This window comes from Poecile atricapillus, chromosome 3 (genome assembly GCF_030490865.1).
Source record: "Poecile atricapillus isolate bPoeAtr1 chromosome 3, bPoeAtr1.hap1, whole genome shotgun sequence".
NCBI classification, from domain to species: domain Eukaryota; kingdom Metazoa; phylum Chordata; class Aves; order Passeriformes; family Paridae; genus Poecile; species Poecile atricapillus.
In genome coordinates this window covers 51,971,906-51,998,947 of record NC_081251.1, presented here as the reverse complement: position 1 = coordinate 51,998,947, position 27,042 = coordinate 51,971,906, and the positions used below count along the sequence as shown (strand labels likewise).

At 36.1% G+C, this 27,042-nt stretch overlaps 1 protein-coding gene across 19 annotated transcripts in view; it reads left to right on the top strand.

Moving 5' to 3' along the window:
- The first annotated feature begins 1,863 nt into the window (after positions 1-1,863).
- TRDN (triadin) overlaps positions 1,864-27,042 on the top strand; it is a 231,918-nt gene continuing 206,739 nt past the window's right edge. For 12 of the 19 annotated variants that reach the window (XM_058835681.1, XM_058835680.1, XM_058835675.1 and 9 more), the window contains exon 1: positions 8,870-9,350. In XM_058835681.1, the coding sequence (XP_058691664.1) occupies positions 9,329-9,350 (22 nt within the window). In that variant the 5' untranslated portion in view covers positions 8,870-9,328. Of the gene's footprint in view, positions 2,022-8,867; positions 9,351-27,042 lie in introns of those variants that run through there. The other 7 variants (XM_058835677.1, XM_058835678.1, XM_058835669.1 and 4 more) reach the window with 5 other exon arrangements.

Genomic DNA, 27,042 nt, shown 5'->3' with positions numbered 1-27,042 from the left:
TCAGGAAAAAAATGTGGGAGATCACTTTCTATCTTCTTAGGTAGAATACTTATATTACACCAGATTGTCTAACAAATCTATTCCACAGTCTTTAGTTTATCAGAAAGTTCATGAGATTTTGCTCAGGAAGGAGACTCTAAATTTTGCTTTGTTTCATCCCTGATTAAAACAGGCAATGTCAAAGAATCTGTAGGTTGGGTTTTACACCTGCAGGTGCAGGAGAGCTGAATCCCTCACACTGAGGACTAAGAAACACTGATAAATGCTGGTGATGAAATCCTAACTGCTCAGCAATGACTGACACAGATGTTATTTTTGCAGATAACAGTCTTATGGTACACCAAGCATTAGTCATATCTTTTAAATAATTCAGCAGAATATTAATATTCTCCAACTGCCTTGTATTAAGAGTGACAGGTGTACTTAAATTAATCCCTCAGTAAACACCCAGACCATCCAAGACATTAATTTACTTCAGGACCACTTGCTTTTAAGTGCCTGTTTCTCCACACTTTTTGAGTACAATAAAAACATTGTTAATATACATTGTATACACAGACATTGTAAAGGAATTTTTTTCTCTTTCTAATATGCACTGATGTCAGTCTTTTAGGAGAAAAAGGGCAAGAGTAAATTTCTGTTGCAGTCTGCTGGTGTTAGTATGGACTGGAAAACTGGAAACATTACTCTGAGTGTTTTTAAAAGACCATTAGGAGTTAGTTTGCCAGAAGTGCTTGCCTGTTGCTGTCAGGGCACTACTGTGCCAAAGAAAAGTTGGGGGATTTGAACTAAAACCAAAATTTACTGGTGGAGAGAATGGGGGTAAGAAGGACTCTTTTGACCAGTGCTGTAAAGGAGGTGGGATGGCATCATTTACAGAGCAGGTTTGTCAACTCAGGGAACAGAGAGGAGCTGGGGCCATAACTCTGCTTGTGGCATCAACCACTCACTGCTTGCAGTCTTCTGCCTCTGCATAACCTTCCCAGAGCCGTGTAACACCCACATTTCTGTCAGGCACCTCTTTGCTGTATATGGGTCACAAACATGATTTTGAACATTAGCTCAAGTTTGGTGATGCGTGAAAAGTGTATGTTCTGGTTGATTGCGAAAGATGCACCTTCTGGGGGATTGTTCTTTCAGTCCTGTGTATCTGAAGTTGTGTGGCCTTTGTTATGTCTGCAGCTGAACCAAAGGTTTGCCCTACTCAGCTGTCACGCTCTGGCTATTATTTGTAGAACAGATAACATTTTTTTGTTGTTACTCTAAAAATGTGGAAAATAAAAGTATTGTTTCATCTGCCTTCCTCAGAGATTGACTATAAGCCTGGTTACTTTCCCTTTCTTAAGGAAAAAAATGCACAAAACCACAATAAAACAAAACCAAAACCCCTTTCTCAATTGTCTGTACCTCTGTAACAAGAAACATGATTTTTCCTTGTTCGTTATAAGGCAACATTTTTAGGTGAAGCAGAATCCAAATATTCAGGCTGCATTTTCTTCACAAAACCTTTCTCCTGACATGAATTTGAGCAAAACCCTGAACTTTTCAGGTAGCTGAGGAAAGTGGAAGAAGCAGGAGTGACCAGAGAGAAAAATCTTTAAGGTACAAGACCAATAAAATAGGATTTTGTAGTCAAATGTCCACTTCACAGACCGCCTATGTATTTAAAAACCACAAGTATAATTACTTCCAAGACTCACAAAACGAGCTCAAGGACAAACCCTTATACTGGAGGCCAGATCCTCCAGAAAATATTTGTGTCCCAGTCTGGATTGTTATGCGGTTGCACAACAGCTCGACGCGCTGCCCTGGCGGCTCTGGCTGCGCGGCCCCTTGGCCCCACTGGGAGCACCTGCCAACATCTCCTTGGCAGCTGCAGCTTGTGCCAGCTGTACCAGCGCTGCACGCTCTCCTCAGGCCCTGGGAATGCATCCGGGAGCTTCCAAAAGTCCCCAGTGCCCTTGCCTTGCCTTCCGAGCTCTGGCGACACAGCTGAGGATCTTCCACTTTGTGCCTCTGGGGTAATACTTTTATTTTCATTTAATCTGGGGATTTGGAAAAAGAAATGGTGTATCTGTCCCTTAAGGATCATTGTAGTCCTCTACATTTGGTGTATTTGTTCTCTGATCTTTCAGGGTGGAGAGGAGAAAGCAAGACCTAGAAATTCTTTTCAGTAAATGCTTTGCAGACAAATAATTATTCTTTATGGTTTGCCTTAGGAAGTTGACTATGGAAATATGTTGGAGCTTGGACAGGAATCTAAACTGACTGACAATTACAAATGGTGATGTATTATTGAAGGAAAATTAATATATATGTGCTACAATGAGTTGCAAAGACATCAATGGTCAAAAATATTTTTCCTTTTAAAAGATCCTTTAATTTTTAGACATACTTTTTTCAGTGCAATCACAGCTGTCAGTGCAGACAAGGTTGAATTTACTAATTCATGTCTTCCACCTCTACTCTGTAAAGAAGTTAAATTGCCTAATGAAAAAGCTCCCAGATTAGATTTTATTTTTAAATGGTAATAATAATAATAATAATAATAATAATAATAATAATAATAATAATAATAATAATAATAATAATGTGGGTTCTTCATCTGCAATTACAGCTTTGATCTCTCTAAGACCTCTAAGACTGTGACTAGAATGTAGGAGAAAGAAAGAGGAAACACAAAAAAAAGTTATAGCTGTTGTAGAAACAAACTTGTTTTATAAATCTGGTTTCTGTCATGCAATTTCTTTCTTAGAGATGATAATTGATGAAATACTTTGCCTGCTTTATACTTTTTCTCCATTGTTCTGTATCTGTCTCTCTGTATGTTTGTGACAAATAACAGATTCAATTTTTTCTTCAGCATTTTGCATCATACATTTGTGTACTGCTGGATGGGTGACTGTGTCACATAGAGAGTTAATTCATCTGCAGGCTTTTGTACTTCATTGGAAAATTATTTACTCACTGCCAGGAGCTGGTATCTATGGTATCTGTGGAAATGCAATAACTCAAGCAGTTCCTGATGTCCCAGAACAAACAGGGACCTGGGAACTGCAGAAAAACCTGACGTTGAAAAAAACCCAAACACAAAACACAGAAGACACAAAGTCTCATCAAAAGCACTCTTAGACCTGCAGCTGTATCACACACAGGAACGTCCAGGACAAAAAGTGCTTGAAAATGGCTTTTGATTCACTGTGCCTAGATACTGAGTATCTGCTCTCAGAAAAGTATGAAAGTGCCAAAATCCAGATGGACCCCCTGACACTTTGACTGGGTTTATTTACAAGGCGAACACTTTGGCGATGTGACATGGGGAGCTCCAGTCTAGCCTGAGTGTCTAAGAACATGTGGTACATAATGTACCATATCAAGCAGAAGAATAAGCTATTAAATGGAAAGGAAGATGAGATTTCCCCTTGGTTGTGAAGGTCAGCCTGAGCAGATAGTTTAAAGCATCCTAAAAAGGGTTCACATTATTGAAGATACTTGGTACTTTTACTCCATATTTTTTTTTCCTGAAGTACTTGGCATGAAAACATTTATTTGTCTTTGTCTTTTCACATCAGACTTTTGTTCAAAATTGTCTTTCCATCTTTTTTTGGCAACATGTTTGACCATGGTCATATCTGGAAAAAAACAAACCACCAAATGCAGATTTCTATTTAAACTTTTAATAAGGATAAGATGTGAAGACAAATTTAAAATGTTTTACTGGATATTTGGATTTGAAATCTGTTCAGGAACAAATTTGCTCTTTTTCTAGGTATTTCTGAGTCTTGTTTTTTCATCATATAAACTTGGTTTCAAATAATATTTTTTTAAAAGTCAGTGAATTTTTTCAGGAAATTCCTGTTCTCAAGGAAAGTAATGGGAACTGAAGTCACCTTGCTTTGCAAGGATATTTTTGACCCGACACCAAACACTTTGGTATATTTGAACAGTTCTCAGTCAGTATTTGACAGGGGTAATTCATGTTGTGTCAGAGCCAATCCCCATCTCTAATAATTGTTTAGCAACTTTCTATGTTCTGTTCATGGTCAAGCTTGGATACAGATTGTTCTGAAAAAAAGACAATTATAGTGTACATTTTGTCATTATTTCTTAAAAAGAACCAGCTCCAGATATTGTTTTTCAGTGTCATAGAACTTGTCTGTGAAACAGCTTCTAAATAATTTTTTGGATGTGAAAGTAAAGCCACATAGGTGCTAATAAAACAATACTCATTTAGAATAGCAAGAATAGAATAATCAAAGGAAAAGGAAAAGTGTGTTACATGGAGCTGCTAAAGGTCATCCAAATGCAGTCTACCTGTTGCAGTAAATGGCCTCTCTAAACCTAGCTTATACTAAAAATTTTTATAGTTAAAGCAGAGAGCACTGAAAACACCCAACTCTCCTAAACTAGGGGGCTGCTTTAGTCTGATTTCCTGCCACAGACTGCCTACTTGGCCAGCTTGCAAGAAGACTAAGTAAGGTGTTCTTGTTTCCTGGAAGTAGTTTTATAATCAGTTGGACTTCTTGGATGTTAGAAAATGTTCATTATTCACCTTGACAGAGGCTACTTCAGCAGTTTTGCGGTACTATGCCTAATAGGGGTATTGTCCATAGTAAAGCAGAATAGTCAATACCATAGATATTTTCTTTTGTACCTGCTGTATTTCTATCATACAGCTTTGGAAGCGTCCTTTAATGAGCTCAGAGTGCCAAGGTGATGTGACCCCAGTGTGCTTGTCAGCTGTCCCCAGGCAGAGGCTGATTTGCATTCAGACCAGTCAGCCTACAGGGACAGAGCTTCTTATCTGTCCGTCAGTAGTTCACATGAAGTGTAGGACAGATCTACTCTGGAGTTCAACCTACTGTCTCCTACATATTAAACAAAAACTTGTTTAAAGGTACTATGTATGCAATTCTCTGAAAAATGGTGCAAATTGATTTATGAGATAAATACATATATATGCCAAGATTTAACCCAGATCAGATGTGATACCAAGATCTTGTTTTGTTTTGTAGTTTGGGTGTACTTCAGCATATCCAGAATACCTCTATATTTTGGTCATGTTGATTCCAAAAATCTTGCAATGGTTAATTATGAAATATCAATCACAAATGGAAAAAAAAAATAAATTACTTGAGGGTTGTGTAATGGTCCATAGAAAGTCACATCTACATCTTTGACTGATCAAGACTTCAAAGGCACTAGAATGTGTGTTCCTATTCATACTGGAAAACACAGTATTACTAGTGGGGCTGAATGAAGATCTCATCTAGAAGTAACAGTATTCCTAAACAAAAATAAGGCATAAAAAGTAAAAGTCTGTTTCAGAGGAAACCAGCTCCATATGCTCATCAAAGCTCAGCTGGCAGACATCACTCTAATCCTGTATTTGCTTCTGTATATGTCTGTTACTCTCTAGATTCAGCACCATTCAGCCTCTCCTTGGCATCATACTTTCATCCTATATTTAGTTTTTATCATTCCATTAGTGGGCATTTCTGATAACAGCATACTCCCATCTGATCCGGGGTGTATCAGAGTTAAAGTTAAGTTTCCTTTCCTATACCCAGCTGTGCTGCTGAGCATGCACTGGGATACAAAACTCTTTTGTTATGAATAGTTTGATTCTCAGTAGGACTGAACTCTGAGAACTCATCAGTAACGTGTTAGCAGACAGCTCAAATATTGTCCTGCATTTTCTTGCTGAATGACAGTTATACTCAATTCCTCCAATAACTCCTTATACAGGATCAAAGTCTCACTTTTAATTTCCTCATAATTTCATGTGAACTGTTGTCTCTCCCAATTCTCCTTCTAATAATATCATCAAGACAATCCAGAAATGAGCTCATAAAGTATTTGTACATTCCTACTTTGATTATATGAAAAACCAAACTTTTCACCAATAAGCAGGAGTTTGCATTAAAATCTGACAAATAGTAAACCTCTGATATTTCCTAAAAAAGTTGCTCAAATAATTGCTTTACTTAGTTTCATCAGTTAGAGTTCTAATTGAAATATGCATTATCTTAGATCAAGGCACGTGGTTACATGCAGACATTAGTAACAGCATTCTTCTCCCCTCTTCTTAGTATTGTTACCTTTTTCCCTATCCAGGCAACTATAGAGCAAAAAGAATTGTCATTTTATTTTGTCTAACATGGATTTGTGTATCTGAGGAATCTGGTGTGAAGGTGTAGCTGTTTCTACACTTCACTCCATCCCTTCCCACCACTGAATGTGAGAACTGATCCCAGGACAGTTCATTTACCATATAACCCCTGTCAGTAGGAGGGGAATATCTCCAGGCAACAGCATTTTGTTGTCTTGCCCAAGGAATAATCAGAAGAAATTATGGAAAACTTGTGTGTGCCCAGGTTTAGATATCACTCGCAAAAACCATAGTAGTTTAAGATTTTTCACTTTCCATGTTTGAGGAGCAAGGAGAGAGAAAGGACATCTTACAAAGGAATATTTCTGGTCAGGTTACACAGAAAAGGTTTCCACTAACATGAAATTTTCAAGATATAAACTAGGCCAGGAAAATATGTTTCTTTGTTGCATGAAGATTTGTATAAATCTTGCACTTTCTGCATACTGTGAGTTTCACAGACTAGTTTAAAAGAAACTCTTAAACTGAGTCAGGAACTAAATTTCAGAATTTGAAAAAATTTAACTTGCCCTAAAAAAAAAATTCAGATTTTCTCTTGCTTTGACTTCTAAAGAATAACTCTGACATTCTTTATAATTTCCAGATGGCAATGTTTGGTTTTCAGATTGAATGTGTATGCACACATGCACATAACTTGTTTTATTTTACTTCTGTGTATTTTCACCAAGGCTGTGATTATCTCTAGTAAACATGACACCCAGATCCCTTGATATTTTCCTCCTTAAAGGGAGCAACTGTGTAACTTTCAATAGAGTTCCCTAAAACCACACTTCTGTATGTAAGATATTGATGCATACAATGTCTTTAGCCTGCTTCCCAGAATGAATGTTTTGTGCATACAAGGGATACAGAGGGTACCAACCACTTCTCTTTCTGGCTACTGGGCTGATGTTGTGGAAAATTGGTTTCAAACTGGATTCTCTCACTTCTTCTGCTCTTATATTTTGGTTTCAGAATAACAGACCATGACTGAGGGCAAGCAGAAATAGTAACAAGGGAGTAAGGCAGGAAGGAAGGAGGAAGGTGGTAGGAGCGGAAATGTACACTGGTGAGGGACGGACAATCATGCATGTAGTTAGTTATCCAAACACTTATGTCTGGGTATAGTCCACAGTCTCAAGATCTTGCTACATAAAACAAGAAAATATTCAGACATGAATTTTTCCCCATTTATTTCTCTCCCTATAGTCCCAAACTAAGACTTTACTATTTTATTAAATTTGAATAGGAATGCATGTGAAAAAAATACTGACTTATCAGGATTGATTAGCTCTGTGCTTCGGGTATTTAGATAATCTGTCTCACATCTCAAGCAAGTAGTAAAGCTGTCAAAACACAAGTGACCCCAAATATTTAACTGTTCATGTAAAATGGAACTGCTTCAGCAAGAGAGAAATAATTAAGAAAGACAAGAGATTTGCCCTACTATCACACCTTCTATCAGCCTTTACTAACCACTGACCTTCTGTGGGCAGCTGTTTTGTTGATATGTGAATGTGACTCCTTGGACCATTTAGGTGCTCATGAAAGAGTATTTTTGAAGAAATAAGGTTTTATCTAAAATCTTTTTTCAGCTTTAGTGACGAGGATCTACTGAAGAACAGGCTAAAGGAGCAAACATAGGGTTAGAGGGATGATCAGAAAAGCACTGAATATTTAGCACCAAGTAATCAAAATCTGTCAGTGCAAAACATTTAGTCAGTAGAGCTAAAGAAAGGGGCTCAAACACTTATTGCAAGTTTTGTCTAGAAAAAGCTTCCATTTTCAGACGTGGCAGGTGTGAAGTGTGTTAAGTAGAGAGGGAAGAGAAAAAACTTAGATTTTGCTGGTCAATGAACATTTGTTTCTGCATCTTGTGCTTTGGATTAATAGATTCCTTTCCCCACACTTTGCCACAGAGACAGGTGCTTATATCTCCTGGGTGGGGGGAGATGAAAAGTGTAAATGCCAACTCCTGTAGCAGAGACAAGGTGACTATAGGTTCACTAGCAAGAGCTGTTTAAGATGGTTTCTGATTTCATGTGACGATGATGGTGACAGAGGTCTGCTGGCTTGGGGGCACTTTTTTGCTAATTTCATTTTCAAGCTATTGACCTCATACCTAATTCTACAGCTGTGAAATTGCAAGCAGTGAAATTAAAAGATTGCTCAGGTTTTAAAATAATTATTATTTAAATTGCTAAAATTTTACTTCTTTAAATGCTTTTAAGAATCTACTTCTTTTTAGTTTTACAAAATCTTTTTAAAATCACAACAGTTTTGAGCTACTTAAATATTTCCATGAATCAGACACAGAAAACCAAATCTGATCTACTTAATAGTTTTGCATATTACCTTAATGTATCTAGACTATATAAAAAATTATTATTTAAATTTTTGACAGTGTTCTGTGATACTTAGATGAACTTTACAGGTATGTGTGATAATTTCAGCAAATCAGAAAAGGACAAAAAAAAAAATCCAAACCCATTTAATTGGTTTAAATTGATGTCTAAGTGGTTCTGAACTGCAACTGAGAGTTGAAGTGGAGAAAATCACCTAAATTTACCCTCCCCCTTAGTCAGCGGTGAGCTCCACAGGACCCTCCCCAAGCCATAAAAGGCCAGGAAGAATGTGCTAAGCACTGAGTGTGCTAAGAATAAAGTTGTACTGGGATGGATAAGGTTACTTTGAACTCTATATTTCATGTTTCCTGACATACCCCCCAAAGAACTGCAATTATGCTAGCAAGGCTGTAGGAGCATTGAACAGTTCTTTCCCATTTCTTTTGATTTTTGTTTCCTCTCCATGCATTCCTGTCCTGTTTAGAGCTGTGGGTGTTTTTACTTTTAGTTTGTGGTGTGCATGGTTCTGAGGATATTAGAAAAAACGTGCTGAAGGTTTGCTCTGAGGCATGGCTATTTTTGTTAGAAGCTGACACTTTAGACTGAGCTTTAAGTGTTGCCTCTGGAAGGCCTCGGGTTGTTCTGGGAGGCCAAGATTCTGCAGAGGAAACAGACATTTCAGGGAGCATAAAAGAAGAAGTAGCACAATTAGAAAAAGCAGAGGACCTCCCTCCTTCTCATTCTGCAACTCCTGCGAGAGTCAGTAACCCAGAAGTACTAAGCTGCCGCAGTAAATCTTGACCTTTTAAACAGAGTATCTTTTACCATCATCATGGCCGAGATAACAGCAGAAGGTACAGTAACTATTTTCAAATATAATTAACCAAAACCGGCATGTGGTTTAACAGTATAATTGAACTGGCATGTCAAAATGATTTGTTGTTCTTAGTAAATAATGTTTTTGCTCCAGGATCATTTAATATTGTTTTTTGGGTTCCTATTTATTTTTCTTTCCTGCTTTTTCTTTTATTTCTTTTTTCTTTTTTTTTTTTTTTTACTTTTTTCAGTCCTGTAGCTTAAATTTTTACCACTTAATGAACCAAGTTCTCTGAACACCTCTAAAAATAACCTTAGCTTCATTTGCAGAACACAATTATTTAGGCAGTTCCGTTAGAGCGATACAAACCGGGAATGCCTGAAGTTCAGGGTGTTCTATTCCTTTTGCTCAGAAAAAGCTTTGGTAGTCCCTTATAATCAGAGATTTACCACAGTCAGAATAGCTTCATTTGTCGACCCTAACTTTTCCATAGGGAGCACAGAGTATTTGTGAACTGTACATGGAGTTATTGAAGGGTAAAAGGTAAATAAAAAACCCTCTGCTATTCTTATTTAGGTAGACTTCTAAGGGAGTCAGTGAAAATTGTGCTGAAATAAATATGCCAGATGTCAGCCTGCAAAAATGAAAGGCAATTGTATTAACCAATAAATACATATTCTAAAATGTGAATGCTTCATGTACTTTAATATTTCCTGACCATTCATATTTAAATAACATTTTAGATGCATAACAATATTTTATCAGCTGAAGTCAGAGAGGGGATTTATTTAAAATGCAACCCTCTCTAATATTTAATATTTTAGTTGAATTTCACTCCAACTTCTTCCACTGTTTATCCTAATTTAATAATGGCAAAAAATACCAAAAAAATGCTTTAAAACAGTCTTCTGAGGGTTATTTTATTCTGTTTCTCAAAGGTTGTGTGGTGTTTCGGAGCATGAAATATGTATTTTTCATCTTCCATTTTTATTCTTCATACTTATAAGAGGGTCTGCATTAAGTGTTGTTAGAAAGTGATCCCCTTCCTTGTTAAGGGCTAATGTTAGGCACTATGTCAAGTAGTACAATCCTTGTTTGATGTCTGGTTATCCACAGCAGGGAGGCAATGTGGTTTTTTAATTGGCAGTTGGACTGATCTACAATTTACTTCTGGCAAATACTGCCAAAACAGGTAGCTCAGCCTGACAGCCCTAACCCAAATACAAACACTGGTTTATTCAGATATTCTTAACTAGGTGTGTTGGAAAAATTGGTTGTTTTCTAGCTGTTATGAGGCAAATCTGTGAAATAACCAAATTAGCTAGATTTTTGGTCCAAAATTAATGGCAAAAATTATAAGATTTTCAAACCAGTCTGACTTTTCAGTCATTTATCTATTAAAGAAAGAAAATTAAAGTCTCTAGAATGAAACAAAAGACCATTGAATGAAACAAAAGACCATTGAATGAAAGAAAATACAGTCTGAAAATGTATTTATTCTTTTTACATAGTGTTTTTACAGGAGCTGTAACAGTGTGTGTCTTCAGTACAAACATAGGCTTAGATGATAAGGGGCATCAGCTCCTCAGTAAGCTGACCTTCCATGTCACAGGGAAATAAACTATATGATTAGTTTAGTTTAGTTATGTTTGCCTTAATTTTATTTTTGTTTTTTTCACGTACTTGGAATGCACTTGTAGTGATTGACTGATTTTTAAACTCTGTATCCACAAGATGGAAATTTTATTTATGGCAAAAAAGTAATAATTCAGCCTGGAGCTAATGTTTCAGTTTGCAGCTTGTTTTCCTCTGGGGCTAGTACTAGAACTCACATTCTGAAAGTTTAGATATAAACTTCAGCAACATATAGTTTGGATTAACAAAAGACTATTCAGCTACCTGTTACTTCACGCAATTTATTTTGTTTCCTGTATCGCCTCACAGCCCATGGTTTGCTGGGCTCTTCATGACTTTGCTCGGACTAAAGCACCTGCTCCTTGCAATTGGTATTTATAACTCTTTTTTTTCCACTGTCAGTCACAGAGCCAGACTCTCGGGCTCCTTGCCTTTCGGGGTACCATGCTGACACATCAGGGAGCAGGGCACAACAGCAATGCAGGCACTGCTGTGGCCAGTGCGGATCCTGGTTTAGAGAGACAGCCCAGGCCTGGCAGGCTGTGCTGGTGCACATCTCAGGGTTCTCTTTCTGACAATCTGTGTCAGGACAACAACCTATTCACAGATGAACAGGGGCAATGGGGAGCTGTTTCAGGTCAACGGCATGATAATGGCAATGAGATTAAGTTACCTAAATATTAAGCAATTACCCTGTACTGTCTACTTGCACCAATACCCACATGTGCTACTTATTCTTTTACACAGCTACAAGTTGTTAGTTGTGGAAACACTGGTGAAATGTACACGGTGAAAGACAAAATGAGATCCCTGAAGACAGCAATTTATAAATGTCCTTAGAAAGTTGGCAGGAACTATGTCTCTAGCTGTCAAGAATTCAGGAGAAAATTCCAAAGGATTATCTTCAGCATTCTCATATTACATGTCATGGCAAAACTGTACTATTAAAAAGTGGAAGTCCTTATAATTGTATAAAAAAAAAATGTACAAAGACTCAGTACAGAGACCAAGTACTCTGTCTTTGCTATACTCTCAGGATCTAATATTAATATTAATATTAATATTAGCCTTATTATTACGATGAATACTAATTATTGCTCTTGTAATTATTATATTTAACCAGATAATAAGTATTCTTGTAGCAGCTAAGATCTTTACTGTGCTCCAGTTAAGACTTTAAAAAACCATGGGTCTCTAACTGCGCTACTCCACTGTGTCTGTGAACACAGGGATTGCACTGGACGCAGCGGCAGATGTAGTTGGAGCTGCCACCAGCAAAGCACAAACAGCAAAAGGCTGACACCTCTGAGAAATGGCTTCTGCCAATGTACAGCTTAATCTGTATGTGCACAACAGCTCCAGCACCAGCCTGTAGCTGGTCCTTTCTGGTCCAATCTCCTGCAGGTCACAGTGCAAGGTTGATGGCCATCCCCTGACATTTTATCCTCCCACACAGGGAAGAATGAGCAGAGACTCAGTTCTGCTTTCTGCAATGCTCTGGAGACTGTGCACTGATCCAATCCAGGGAGGTGAGGAGAGGAGAAAGACAAGGTTTCTGTGCCAGCTGTTTGTCTGCCACAACTTATTTCCCCAGTGGAGCAAGAGAGAAGCGGGAGTCAAATAGAAAAGTGACAATGAGTCACAGTTTGGTCCTTATTTTGCTGCTGAGAGCTGTGCAACTACATAATTCCTCTGTCTGGGAGCAGGCTGCAAGGAGACAGGCTAGCCCCAAGGCTACACATGGCTTGTCAGTGACAAGATCAAAATTAGCTTCTGCATTTCAGCCCCTTTCTCAGGCTATTGGGTAACTATGAAAAGTTTTAAGATGTAAACCATTTCAAAAGGCAAAAAGATGTGTATGCTTGAAGATTAACAGACATGAAACTGCTAATGTATGAGAAATAACACACAAGATCCAGAGGGCAAAATCCCAATTATTTCACCAGTGTGATGGTCAGAAGGTAACAGAGGTATTCAATTGGCAAAATGTTTAATGAGGGCACACTAGAGGCAAGAGGGAGATAGCTACTTCTTATGGTAATTCATGAGTTGCTGCCAGAGGTGCCAGTTGTGCTGACTGCAACAAGGGCCTAAATGAATAAATTGGATTATATGACTAATTTTGATGGCTAAAGGCATAAGAGGTGTTTCCTACCCTTCAGTTGGACTGCTGTTTATGCTTGGAGCTAGGGTGTTTCTATAGAATCTATTAGCATCTAGCAAATTTTCAAAATTAAAAGATATCTTACTTTTCTGCCTTTCAATGTTGATGAGGAAGAAGATAATATACTTATTACAGCATGGTAAGGAAAATACAACAATTTTAGTTATGGTTTATTTGAAGGAATCTGTCTGTTCTTGTTCAGAACAACCAGGTAAAACCAACAGCCTAATAACACAAAGAAAAGAAAGTCAGAAAACCCAGGTCTGCATGGAGTCTTCTGGGGGGAACAGAAGCTCTGTCCTTGTGGGGAACAGAAGCTCCAAATTCTTACCAAAATTCCTTAAAATTATATTCCCCTGTGACTGTGGGCCTGTACAACTGTGCTGGTTAGTTTGGCTTCAGTCTTGGTGTTTTCTCATAGCCTGTTGAGGCAAGCATGAGGCCAAATTGATTAGCCTAACTGTAAGGTTCAAGAATTTGTGGACAACACTACTCAAAGCCAATACAGTCTTTATGCTCCTTCAGCTGGTACAAGGCAACACTTACATATAATTCATTACCTTAGGTAGCCCCTTAGAGAGTCAGGGGCTTAGCTCTGGACAGCAGGAAGACTGAAAACCTATAAATCAGAGGGCCAAGCTAATACATCCTCTTAGTACACGACAGGTTAAAGGTGTGTGTGTGTGTACAGTTAGCTCCTGTTTACTTGTGGGCAAACAGCTGGACTGCAGGTCTGAATATTTATTCAATTTTTTTTTTTTTCCAAAAGAACCTTGTGATCTTAGGTATTTGGAGCATATTTTACTTATATAATGAGAAATGTTTTTTTAAAATCCTACTAGTGTTTTCAATTTATTGGGAAGATCAGCTACCACTGACTTAAAAATTAAATCTGTGCAACTACTTGCATTTTCAGAAATCCCAATCTACAGTTTCAGAGACCTAAACCTTGAAAAAAAGTCTAGGCTAGAAATATTTTGAGTACTTTTACCCATTGTCTACAATATAAATGCTGAGTAAGAGGTAGATTCATTCTGTTCTTACTGCTCAGTTCTGGAAAACAGAAACTATTTTTCTTTAAAACATTTCATAATATGGGTCTGGCTTCAGTACAGGACAGACTGAAGAGAGAGAAACAAACCAAAGTTACCCTATTTGAAGCAGGCCATCCATTTACAGAAATAAAAAACTTTTCCTTTTCTTTCCTATGATGACAATCACTGGTTTCTTCTCTGTTTAAAAAGATTGAACTAGTGGAAATTACTCATTTTACCAGCTTAAACCATATTACAGTAGTAGAGGGTGAATTGGTTTAATTCAAAATGATTGAAAAGACTTTTAGAGTGTTGATTTTAATCATGATTTAAACCAACAAACAAGAAACCTTGGATTTCAAAATAGCAATTTTCAAGTTTTTTACATATGTCACGTATGATTCTTTTTCCCGAAAGAGCCTAATATGGCAGCTGAATACAGCCCTTCTCAATAAATTTGTGCCTTATAGGGAGAAGGATAACTTAAATATCTGTCTAATAAAAAAATTTATATTTTGAGAGTAATTTATCCAGATTCTTAGGTGGTTTTTTGTTTGTTTTTGTTTTTTTAATGATGGAGAGTGGTAAATGGTACTTTTCTTTTTTGCTAGATAATGGTTTCATTTTTACTTGTGGTTTGTGTCAAGCTTCATTAGGATGGAAATTGGAATTCAATTAAAATGGTACAAACCCAGCATTTAAAAATTGTTTATACGTGTACATTTACATACTGAAACATACAATAGAAAAAGTCCACTTTAAATATGAGGTTTTTTGATAAGTTAAATGATTTATTAAACAAATATGGTGCTATTTCTAATTTAGAAATTAGAAATATGGCCACTGCATCCTACAATAATGTATAACTGATAGTGCTCATTTTCTTTCATGTAATGTTTATTCAAAGGTTAGGGAAAGAAAAAATACTTCCTACTTTTCTTTTTTTTTTTTTAAATCTTTATTAGTCCTTGATATAAATATGATAATAATTGAGTTCAAATTGTGAAATAAATTGAAATTAGGTACACATTCTTTGTATTTGTAAACAGATTATACTCTCAAAAAAGGCTGCCTTTATTTGAACTGCATCTGCTTAGCCAGTGGTTTCCAACGATTCAGTGATTTCTTTAATTCTTTTCACAATTGTAATGGTTTGATCATAGGTTTTTTTTGTGTTGTTGTTTAAAAAAGTGATTTCTATAAATATTAATATAAAATTATAGTATTGTGAAAGTGTGGTCCTTAGCACAGGGTTTTCTTGAATTCATTTTTAAGTTTAAAAGACATTTTTTACAATGACATTTATTGAAAATTTTTGTTTATGATTCAAAAAACATCAACAATTATATTCCCTGCCTATATTCCCCCACTGCAACCTCATTTTAGTATCTCTTAAAAAGGACTGTTGAGCAGTAATACTGAAATATCTTCAGAGAGGTGTAAAAGAGGAACCCAGTTTTCTGATTTAAAACCCAATCATGGGTATGGTCAAAGAGAACTTGCAGAAACTGGCAGGTTTCATATCCTTGCTGCTTTACATCTACAGATCAGACTGGTCATACAGTACATGAAGTAGATAAACAAGATATAAAGTCACTGCATCTAAATACTTAACTTAAAGCTATGGACAACCAGCTGTGCTTATTATCCATATGATCCCACCATCATGTTCTCTTGTCAACTTTAAACATTTTTAAAAAATATTTAATATTTTAGTCATATCCCTGTACCTTTATATAGTATGTCTTGCTTTAGAACATTGTAACAGACCATTCAGGCTTTAGATTCCTGGGTGGGAGTGTGTTTAAGCTGTATGTGGACGAAAGGGACCAGCTAGATTTAGCTTCTGTTTTTTTTTTTTCTAATTTGTGCCTACAGCACAGTTGATTTATGTAAGAAAATCTATTTTGGGAGTTGTGAAGCAAGTACATGGCTACCAAATCTTTGACTAGTGGAAGAGATAGTGACACCAATCGGTGCCAGAAATACCACCAAGATGACACTGCTGACAGATCTTGTTCTGTCCCTTGTTCTGCTCTTTTCTTCATAGCCCCTGATACTTTTTTTGTCCCCCTCCTCCAAATGCAAAACATAATGAGATGGACATCATAAAGCACACCGTAAGCAGCTACATTATTCTTTAGACTCATTATATTTTGAGTAAAAGAGATGACCTAACAAAACAAGTCATGCAATGTAGAGGAGGCTAAATAAGAAAAAAACCCATAGGAGGTACTGATTTTTTTATTTTATTTTTTAATTTTTTTTTATCCCAAACAAACCATATGCTAAAACTTACCTATGTCATACTTTCACTCAAATCCATCCAGTTGCTGAAAATCATAGTCAGTGCTGAGCTTTGTCCTTACAAATCAGAATGAAAAAGCTGTGGCTTTTAGTCTTGAATAAGCCTCACTTAGTCCAGGGGCAGATTTGACCTTCTTTTAGAATAAGTCTGAGAGCACAGTATGATCTTGTATCTGGTCTAGAAGTTCTGCTTGGTGCCATTCAAAGGCATTTACCATAAGAAAGGAAAGTACTAAATTCCAGGCACAGAAAAACTTTCTCACTGGAGCAGTCTCTATCTATCTTCAAAGATAGTTTTAAAAAATCTTTTACAAATATGTAATGAGTAAAGACCTGCTACTCCCTGTATGTGCTTATGTTCTCACAACTTCAAAGGTATCTCTGTACCTTTGCCTGGAGTCAAATTGTCAAAGGCACAATGAATCTAAGCCTCCGTAGCCTCCTTTGGTATGTAAATGAACTCAATTTTTTTCCTATATTCCATTATGTAGATTTAAGTTGTGGCTCTCTGTGCATGTCAGGAAGGCTAAATCTTGTTTCAGTCTTTGCTGAGCGGTTATTCACAATTGACACAATTACCATAAATATAGTTTTCTGGTAACTATTTTACTGTTTTTAGAGGCATAATTTAATACATCTATTCAAATGTTAAGGTCCTTATTTTGCATTGACCTTTTCCTCCTGTAGCAGGTAGGACCTTAATTTTGATTTCAGGTCTATTCATACAACTCTCACTGAAGTCAGCTGTATTAGTACATGAATGCATCTGGTGTAGGATACACCCTAAGGAGGTGATAACCCATGTGTACGGTACAGTTCAGGTTATATACATTAAATAGTTTGTAATCACAATATTTAAACTGTAACTGCAACATAAATTTAGTATAATCTCAATGGCTTTTTCTAAGGAAAACATTAAACTCTCATTTTCCTAGAAGATTTTTGCATCACCGTTCATGATAGGAGTAGAAAATATGGGCATTTTACAGGGAGGCATCAAAAGTTAGACTCACCCTATTTAAATATTGTCTGGGACAGCTACATGACTAGATGACTGACTGCATCCTGTGAGTCGGAGCAGAACCACTACTACATTACTCTAAATTTATCTCTCAAGGTATTAAGTCAATGAGGATTTTACTTTGAAGTAGAAAGTGAATTCTGAGAACACAGGTTTTTTGCTGATTCAGAAACGGAAGGGCACAAAAACCTTTTCTTTTTTTTTTTAAACTGTAAATATGTTTCATAGTATTCTTACTTTAGTAAGAGGCATGTCAACTTAAAACTAAATACAAGCATTTTTTTTCCCAGCAAGAAAAATAAATGCCCCAGTATAAGATGTGCAAGTAGAATTAATCTATGTGAGATACATTTATCCTAAAATGCATCTCTTGTTCTAACATTGTGATTTTTTATTGATTACATAGAAGTGAAATGCTCTGGAGAATGTCACAGTCTACTCTGCTGTTAGCATACCGGATGAAGTGATGAATTTCCAGATGAATAGAAGTGAAAACTCTCCCAACTTTCTCTCTTCCTTCCCCTTCCAGAAATAAGTGCAGTGTGTCCTTCTGCCCAGAGACACAGCTCCATGCCTACTCCTTTCATTTATCATGAGGGAGATATACATAGATTTTGTAATACAACTTGATTGTATTTTGACTGCAAGTTCCTATTGAACCAGAAGTGTCCAGTGATTTGTTGCTTTCTTTATACAGAGCTCATATAAGAGCAATCACAAGGGAAATTTGCTAGGTCACTGCTACTCTGGAAAGAAAGGAACTTTGGAAATTATGTGGGAAATAGCTACAAATGTATGAGAATGCAATTTTGGAAAACCATGGCAAGGTTAGCTACAAATATTGATGAGGTTTCTGCATACACTTAAAATTAAAATTAGACATGAATTGAAATATGCATATGCAGATATTAGTCCATTGTGAAGGGGAATCAGCAATTTTGACAGAATTAATGTATTAAGATAATTTTAACTATACAGGGAAAACAGTGATAGGAACTAGGATTTTGTCCTAAAAACTAATTAGTAGAAAATTCCTTTTAAGCCTATATTTGCCACTGTTTCATTCATCAGTCTGGACAGGCAAATGCATTTCACACTGTGAATGCTAAGGGCAGTTTCACAATAGGGAAAGTTAGTTGTAAAACTAACTTTTACAACAATGTTGCTATCCACTCTTCAGTGTGTCATTCTTAGATCAGAAGCAATGCCACATCTGTGAAGGCTGTCAGGACTATAATGTGGATCTAATTCTTTTTCCCTGTGGTAGTGCTTAGGTCAGGGCTACATTGGTCTAATGACTTTACTTCATGCAGCTGGAAACAGTCTGTAGAATCCTAAAGTAATTTAAATATTCTTTGATTTCCTTAATATTTGATAGACTAAAATCCTTTTGGTAATAGTTTTTTACTTCAATGGTCTATTAAAGCAAATATTAAACTACACAACTCTCCAGAAACACCCTCCCTTGCCTGGAAAAAAGAAGGCTCTGGGGAGATCTTATCTCTCTCCCTTCCTGAAAGGAGGTTGTAGTGAGAAGTGGTTCAACCTCTTCTCCCAGGCAACAAGTGACAGGATAAGGGGACATAGCCTCTAGCTGTACCAGGGGAAGTACAGGCTGGACCTCAGGAGAATTTCTTCATGGAAAGGATTGTAATACATTGGGATGGACTGTCCATGGATGTGGTGGTATCTATCCCTGGAGGTGTTCAAGAAACAACTGGAAATGGCAACCAGCATCATGGTCTCGTCAGCAAGGTGGTGATCAGTCAAAGTCTGAATTTGATGGTCTCAGAGATGTTAATCCTAAACATGTAATTTTTTTATTCTGTGATTAAATTCTGGAGAATATTTTACTGCTTACTTGTTCTGATATATAAATCATGCTTTACATTTTCCACTCGATAACTGGGTTTTTACATGAGTAACACAAAGAAGTGAATACTGCACACTTCATTCTCCTGGAGATGGCCACATCTGGTAGGCTTCAGGACCTTTGAGATTCCTCACTACTCCCTGCCACAGCTATTTGAAGTGTGATGCCCCTCCTTCCAGTGCTGGATGGCTGCAGCTGTCCCATGTCCCCAGGTGCAAGGAAGTGAGCAGCTGAGCCGGTGCTCTCCACAGGCACAGACCTTTCCAACACACCTTCATGCCTCACTTTCCCCACCTTTTGTACTCCCATTAATCATCCTGTCTATTAAATCTTAATTCTGCTGCCTCAAATCAGTGCTACTTCAAGCAGATCAGGAAGCACAGTACTTTTTAGGTCTTGTAGTTACAGTGGTTTTGAGTTTGTTCTCAAATATCAGAAATCTTCATATTGTGACATAGTTTTTCAGCATAGAGGAAATTTGTCTGAGATACTGCAAACTTTATATAAAATTTTAACTAACCCTCTCCATTGTCCTCTCTATGGTACTGAGACACTTGGAGCTGTGAATGAAGAATATTTATTTGCAAATACCATGAAGCTGCAATCATTGATTCCTTGTATCTGCAGACTGTCACTTGCCCCTCTGTTCTTTCATCAAGCTGTTTATATAGCCTTGGCATTTCTCAAATGTGAATACAATTTTAACTTCCAGATGCTCCATCGTGCCCTGAAAATGCCCAGGTAGGCAGATATGAATTACATCTTCTTTTGAAAACAGATGTACATTGGTTGCATTGGAGCAATTCCAGTGTCAGTCTTGTCCCACTGGAGGAAGCAGCTGTTCTTCAGGTGAAACTATTTAACTAAGAGCAAAAAAGCACCTTATAATATGTATCTGTTTTCTAGCCCAGAAATCTAATTTTTAGCCAATTCCACATCTCCCTGTTTTCCTATGTTTATGCAAATAAGCAGGAAGGGAGACCTTTCCTCTTGTCCTGTATGATGTCTGCAAAAAAAATCTGCAGGAGCCTGAATTCCTGGTCTTTTGGGGGCATACAGGATGTAAAAAAATAATTATAATTAATATTAGGTTCTTGCGTTAAAGATTAGAAAGAAATAGTGGAATAAAAGCTTGTTAGCCCTTAAAAAATTCTCAGGATTTTCTTCCCATTCTGACCATTAATTTTCTCAGTTGCCTGGTGAACAGCTTGTAGTTTGCTGTGTAATATGGAAATCAATCTCCAATCTGCTAAAAAACCCAACCAACCAACCAACCAACCAATCAAACCAAAAGACATCAATAGGTTTCTTCTTTTCCGTAAGAGTAGAAATCAAAACAAAGAAAATATATGAAGTGAGCTAAAAAATGGAGTTTTCACAAAAGCCTGTGAAGTCCTGAATGTACACTATGTTCTCCTCTCCTCGAGTCTCCTCTCCTCTCGAGTCTCCTCTCTTTTCTCTTCTCATCTTTGAATGCAAGCAATACCAAAGCCTCTTTTCTGTTAGGATGTGCTTTTCTCAACTAAATATAAATTAAGCATTAGCTACATTCATGCACTTTAAATTAGAGTATGCTCTATATTCTGCAGACAGAGAAATTAAGGTGTCATAATCTTCACACTTAGTGCACTTCACTGAAGAACTGCACCTGGTCTTAAAGTTTAGAAGCATATTGTAAAATTTCAGAAACTTCAATATTTTTGAAAGTATTTTTCAGTATTCATATTTTTGAAAGCATATTTTAATAGAATAGTTGTCTCAGTAGTTTCCTCACTAAAACAAATTTCTTTTTCTGTTGTCTCTAAGGAATACACAAGTGAGACCAAACTTCCCATAGGCTGAATGGGTTCAAGTGAATGAGAATGAAAACTCAGCCAATATTTTCAGCTTTAACAGAATTAATTCTCTGCACTCCAATTCTTGAAGATAACATTCAAAGTTTTCCTCTATCTTAGTCCAACTTTTACTCCACTTCTGGTGTTTACTGCCAACTCTTTTACATTTTCAACTCGCTGAATATTTCCAGTTCATGCCCTTGAAATAAACTTTGTTGCTATTACCAATAAAAAAATTCTTGTTGTCTTTAAGGTTTTTGTAGAGAATAATTTCACTTTTCCTAATTATATAAATCTTCAAAAAGTAGATGCACTTATGTAGGCCTTTAATGAATGTTATCTGCATGGAATTTGCTAAAACTCTGAATTTGGTTTTGGAAAAGATTCATCTGTTTTCAGCCACTGTCAGGACTACCTATGTCGGCTTTCAATTTTTCTATTTCTTTTATGTCTTTCATTATTTTAATTGAAAGAATCAAGGTTTCCTGCCACATTAAATATAAAAATATTACCTTTTATTCTCAGAGTGATTGAAGACTGTATTTTCAATCGCTATGAATAGAACTAGAACTGTAGTGGTGTTTCATCAGCTGAAAAAGAAGAGTACATATTCTATGTGAAAAAGCACATATTTTGAGTCTTTTATTAACATTTAGTACTTTTCTGATTTTCTTTTGGTTGAAGAAACACAACTTTTGTTTTAGCTTTAGAACTTGCTTAAGTGCCAGGGCAATGAAGAGGGAAGATAAGGAAATAATAAATTATTTTATTCTTCAGTGATTTTATAACCAGAATTTAATGAACACTGTTTTGGACATAGATGAGAATAATGTGAACTTCCAAACATACAGAATATTAATTTCCGGTGGATCTCTTGTACAAATACCATTTTCATGGCTTGTGTGCTTCTGAAGGTATCATCAGAATTTATTCTGTATAAAACTTAACTGCCAAAATTTCCACTGTATGAATCTGCAAATGCTTCAGCACTCTAACTCTTTTTAATCTTCACTTCATTCTGAGAAAAAGTAGTTCCTGACTAAGGTGATGTGAATTAAGTATCTGGACAGAAATATGTGCATGATACAAATCATGACAATATTTTTCCATAACAAATAAACCTTACACTTCTTCATACATGCAGATTTGTCACCAACATTTTCAATACTTAGTCTTGGGCATGGTGACTTGAACAAGCCCTTGATGTCTAATGGTCTTCTATGTCCATTTGTCCACCAGTTTACTAGGGAATAGCACCCTCTGAGGAATAAATACCAAAGTGACTTTCATGTTGTAGTGCTCCAGGTCTGAATATTTCTGGAGCAAAGAACACCTGACCTATCCCTGCCTATCTGGGGTCAAGGAAAATGTTACAGTTCTCTCTTAAAACAGGTATTTCATGGATGTTCCTTAAAAACTAATACTGCTCCTGCCCTGATCAACAAGATGAATAAAAATAAACTGTTGGTCAGGCTCAGCTGATGTGAGTTTCCAAGTATGTAAGAACTATGAAGACACTTTAGCTTTTCTCCACTTACCTGTCAAAGTACCCTACCTGTTTAGGTCCTGAGGAGTACACAGGATGATGTGCAAGTCCTTTAAGTCAAATCCTTTAAGATCATCTTATACAGTTTATTACTAAATTCCTACATGACATTTGGCCTAAGGTCTAAATAAACCACTATCTTAAACAAAAAAAATCCCAAACCAACCAACCAATCAACAAATGAAACAAACAAAAACAAACAAACCTACCAAACCAAAAAAAACACAAACCAAACCAGGAAAAATTGCAAGCATAGTACAATATCTTAAGACCTTCCTTTTTTCATATTGTGAATTCAATTCATTATTACTCATTAAATTATATTAGACACATCTTGTGTCTATTCTTATCTTCTCTCATAATGGTTTAATAGCACTGTGAGTGTACTGCAGTTCTGGAGGCATGGATTGTGTTAGTGAGTGAAAGATTATCAGTTACATGACCATAAGAATATAGCAAATGTAAGCTGTAAGGCTGAAATATTGACTGTAAAGCAAGAGTTCATTTTCAATAGACATGAAAGTATGCATTTTTTATTTATTAGCACTTACATAATTACAGCTGAAATTATACTCTATTGATATAATAGAAAAGGAGATTAATAAAAAAAGGTTAGATGATGAATAGGCCTTTGACTACAATATAAAAGCCAGCAAAATCTTGCAATCATGTAGGCAGGATAACTAAGAAACTCTCAAAAGCTTTATTAAAAATTTAGAAAGGACCGTTAACTTCTACATCTGCAGAGGACATCTCTATGTCATTTCATTATACTGGCAAAGTTATCAGTTGAAACTACTATATTAATGCTAAATAAATATCAGACAATTGCTTGAAACTTTCCTGAAATTAAAAGGTAGCAGTATCTTAGGTATTAAAATTCAAGAAGGAAATGTTCAAGGAACTATATACATATACTGAATAAATAAATAAATATATATTAATAATACATATATTATATATATATAATAAACAAATAAATATATAAAACTTACAAAAATGGCTGAAGAAGACAAACAACTACACTCTTGGGAAGACTGTGTTATGCTTTGTGTAGAGAAAGAGTAAGCCAGAAGTTAGGAGGTTCCCATTGTTTCTTTTCTTCAGAATGAAAATAATATGGCCTTGCATCAGAGTGTGAACTGGAGGGAAGATAAACATTAGAAGATTAGAGGAAAATAAATCCAGATTTGAAAATCTATAAAAGTACAAAAAATTCAATTCCACAATTTGAATATGACTTGAGACTATGTGAAGATTTAGTAAATAGGAGAACATTGTGTTTATATGGACATGTTTGAGCATAATTACAAAACTTTTGAACACAGGACAGGTTGTTTGGAAACAATACTAGCTACCATCTCTATTTCATCAATATTAAACCAAAGGGATTTTCTATTGGATGGAAAACATAGGGACAAAATTAGGACAAACGTGTATAAATATGACTAACTAAATATGACTTTTCATGACTAAACTTCAGGCAAAGGTATGCAACTTTGTTCTTGCCTTCTTCTATCCCACCAACAGTCAGAGAGCAAAGCACAAAATAATGAAGGTCAAGGCAGGATGCCAGGAACATTATAGAGGTCCTGCAAGTGTCTGATGTTCACGCAAGGCGCTCAAGCTGGGTGGAAACTTTGCAGCACCTGCTGTCACTGTGGGCTAGGAACACTAGAGCTGTATGGATCTGCTCTACAGAGAATGTGGGGAGGTGTTACAGCTCGTGAAGCATAGCTGAATGTTTTTGTGATGACTTTGTGCATGTCTACAGCAGATGCTAAAGATTAGTTGATTTAGAATCCATGGGAGGTAATAAGGAAACTATCATTCCAACCAGGTCAAAATTTTTCCTTGATGTAGCTCACTTTCAGTTCCAGTTAACAATAATAACATTGAGGGGGCACCTCAAGACAATGTTGATTTTTTTCTTAACTTGAAATAAAATCTTTTGAACTGTACTGAGACAAAGCTTTAACATTATGAAAGCTTTCAGGACTGCTCATGTCATGAAAATAAGTGGAAATGTTTTCTTTTCAAAGATGTAGCACTGAGTTTTGAGGACTGCTCTGCTGAAGTCTTTCTATATTAGTCTTCCACTGCCAAATTAGGCTGAACCCTACATCTAACATTATAAAGCAGACACAGGAACTGCAAGAGGCTATGACCTTCAGAAAAATTCAGATTCCAAAAATATAAGGAAATGGATGCCTCATCAATACATAGGGCAGAGAGTTGCCCAGAAAGAGAAACTCAGACTATTTCAACACCTTTGCTTCATTTTTATGCCAATGTTGACTTGAAAAATGCAATAAGAGTTAATTAAAATTAATGACAAATTTGCAACATTCTATGCTGTTGAAGGACTCTGAAGAGCACAAGCCTTTTGAGGAGCATCTGAGGGAACTGGGAGTTATTTAGCCTGGAGGAGAGGTGGCTCAGGGGAGATGTTATTGCTCTCTACAACCACCTGAAAGGAGGCTGTAACCAGGTGGGGTTTGGTCTCTTCTCCCAAGTAACAAGCAATGGGATGAGAGAAAATGGCCTGAAGATTTGCCAGATGAGGTTTAGGAAAAAAATTCTTCATAGAAAGAGGGGTTTAATACTGGAACAGGTTGTCCAGAGGAATGATGGAGTCACCTTTCCTGGAGCTCTTTAAAAGATGTGGCACTGGGAAACACAGTCTACTGATGGCCCTGGCAGTGCTTGGACTTAACAGTTGGGCTTTGGATAATCTTAAGGGTATTTTCCAACCTAAATGATTCTCTGATTCTATGCTCTGCCCAAGAGTGGGTAGTTTGAATTTCATTTCTAGAATTTGGAACCTTACACTAGGATAATTTTACAAATATGTCTCTCAGTAGACAATAATTTTTACTTCACATATATTACAAACACATGAGCTTATAATTAATGTATACTTCCAGGTTTGGGTTATGTGTTTAGAAACTTAATGTAAGTAAGGTGAAGAAATATTTTAGACATAGTCTATATAGATTTTTAAAATAACTCCTCTTCTGCTTTAGGAGTGTTTTCATTGAGAGAATATTTTTATTTATCTATCACTGAATATGTTTAAAGGATTGACAACCTATAAATAAAACTTTCATGAGAATAATTTTCAGAATTGAGATGGCACTTCTCTGAGACACTTAACTAAACCATGGATTGAAATTTTTTCCTCTCCTGAGGATTAAATTCCATATTAAAACATACTCCTTGGTATTATATCTTTTATAGGGATAAATTTTTACATTTTCAAAGACACAGAGAAAAAGCTATTTTTTAAAAAAAATTATAAGTCACTAACTTTATACTGAAAAATTGGATATATTCACAACATTTGGAATTTTTTCTGTAGTACTATTCACAGTTTTGTGCTCAGTGAAAAAATCTATTTTTTTTTTCATTTCTTTATATGATGATTATTAATTCTGAATGCTATGGCATATATACTTGAAAAAAATTAATTTTGGATTTGGATCTACTCCTTCAGATGGAAAAATAAGGTATCTTTTGTAGGAAACAGGAAAACCTTGAGCTATATTAATCAGTTGATAATTCTGCCAATTCCTTATAAATCACCAAAGTTTTAGAAAGCCCTTATCATACACCAGAAAAGACTAAGCAAAGATAATATCCTGCCCTATAATATACACACAGAAAAGTACTTTAAAAAACTTGCATTTCTTGATATGTTTTGTGCATATTCCCATGGCTATCATAAAATTTAGATGACATTTCAAGTTAGAGTTCATGTAGAAATTGGAAGTTCACTCACAGTTTGGAAATAAAACAAATAGCCTTTTTAAGTACACATATCACAGTGTTCCTTTCTATGCACTCATTTTTACAAGTAAACATCATAACAGACACACAAAAGCTGAATTTGCATTCCATAGTTTTTTTGCCAAGTAGGATTGGAGAGGTATGGAGCTGTACTTTTACATAGATTTTAATCCAGACTTTCCTGTAATTCAAAATTTTATTTTAAATGCCACATGAATATCTCACTTCCTAAGGGGGAATATTTCTAGGAATTATTATAAAGATTGTCTTCATTTCTATAGCTAGATAAAGTAGCCGGGCAATCACTTGCATTTATCACTGGATTAAGTTAGAGATCTGAATTTAATATTTGCATGATCTGTTGAGGTGTTTATTATTACATCTTGTCTACTCTACAGAGATCTGAGGAGGTGTGATAGGAAGACTTAAATGGTAGGTAAATCTATTCCCTGATAATAAATGGTTTAGGACCTGATATCCAGGTCACAGAAGCATGAGTCCCTAAACCAACCTTTAGGCTATTCA